The sequence below is a fragment of the Austrofundulus limnaeus genome, unplaced genomic scaffold (assembly GCF_001266775.1).
Source record: "Austrofundulus limnaeus strain Quisiro unplaced genomic scaffold, Austrofundulus_limnaeus-1.0 Scaffold684, whole genome shotgun sequence".
In the NCBI taxonomy this organism is placed as follows: domain Eukaryota; kingdom Metazoa; phylum Chordata; class Actinopteri; order Cyprinodontiformes; family Rivulidae; genus Austrofundulus; species Austrofundulus limnaeus.
Window position 1 is genome coordinate 94,024 of NW_013953086.1, and position 1,395 is coordinate 95,418.

General features: G+C 41.9%; 1 protein-coding gene across 2 annotated transcripts in view; it reads right to left on the bottom strand.

The window, feature by feature from the left end:
- The window catches only part of epas1b (endothelial PAS domain protein 1b), a 100,328-nt gene that overhangs the window by 55,800 nt on the left and 43,133 nt on the right, over positions 1-1,395 (bottom strand). For both annotated transcript variants that reach the window (XM_014027802.1, XM_014027801.1), the window contains exon 3: positions 912-1,063. In XM_014027802.1, coding sequence (XP_013883256.1) covers positions 912-1,063 — 152 coding nt within the window. The remainder of the gene's footprint in view (positions 1-911; positions 1,064-1,395) is intronic.

A 1,395-nucleotide genomic window follows, 5' to 3' on the forward strand; every position in this document is an offset into this window, starting at 1 on the left:
CTCGTGAATTTTGTTCGTATCTGAAAAAAATCTTAGAATACGAAAACATTGGTGAATGCCACAAATTCTCCTAAATCACTCGTACGCACAACGTAAGAACAAATCTGTGCGTGCGAACGGTTCTTGCATGAGGCCCAATGACCTCCTTCTGATTTTCATTGGAAGGAAGTTAAACATGAATTGCCATTAAAGAGTGTGGCGGTGTAGAAACATTTCATACATACTGCATTAACCGTTGGCTCATGGCACAAAACATATCAAATGAACAGAAATCCATTCACGAGGTTTGTGTGTTTGCACATCTAGTGTTCTGGTAACCTGCTGTGATTGGACCATAAACCAATGAGCTTTATAAGGATTGGCTGCCTGACGTGACTGCTCTCCCAACCTGCCACATCCAACTGTCCGAGCTACATCAGCCAACTGAAATAGTTTGTAAAAAGTTTTGTGAGGAGTAATTTTAGGGTTGGTCCGCCGTTTATTCTGAAATCATTTCATCCAGAAGCAAGAATCCGTCTTTTATTTATCTTTAACTTTATGCACAGGTCATATAAGATCATTTGCTCTTTGATTATTTTGCCTGGGTCCACCCTGATGCTACTCAGTGGTGGGCACAGTTCCCCTAATGAACTAAAACACTAATAAGGGAACTAATTTCCTGATTAGTGCTGTATAATTTGCTAAATTCTTAATTCATTGGTGGATTAGCACTTGCTAAATTTATAGGCTAAATCCATAAGCACTGAGTTCTTTAAATATTATTGATCAACATTATAGTCAACAGCTGAGGGTGAGAGCTACTACTGTGCGTTTTTATAGGTTCTGACTGTTTTCTGCAGCTGTCGCCACAGGTGGAGATGAAAAAGCTCAGCTTACATGTTTGGAACCCTCTGCTCTCTGAGCTTATGTACCTGTGTGAGGCCCATGAATTTGTTGATGTTCTCGGACAGGAAGATGATGTCGCCGTCTGTTGTTACCACGGTGATGAAGCCCCCCAGAGACTGTAGGTACATATTGTCCAGGAGTCCATCGTCCGTGCCATTACAGCTGTGGTTGCTGCAGGCTGGAAGGAGACAACATGTAGGATTGTTAGTGTGGAGGTCACTGGACATTTCAATTTTCCATCGAAGCAGATAAACAGATTGTTTCTTTGTCCCGGTCCTCAGTCTGCACATCTCCAGCAGCAGCTTGCTTTTAGAGCACAATTCACCCGTTATGCAATTATCTTCAAATATACTCAGCGTAGTGTCCAAATATTTACACCTAGACACTCCAGGCTGTTCACGAGGTTTTGTTTCAAAAATAAGTCTTACAAAAACACTTGGAGTGCTGACCACAGCTCTGAAAGAAATCAGAGAGAGAGAGAGAGAGAGAGAGAGAGAGAGAGAGAGAGAG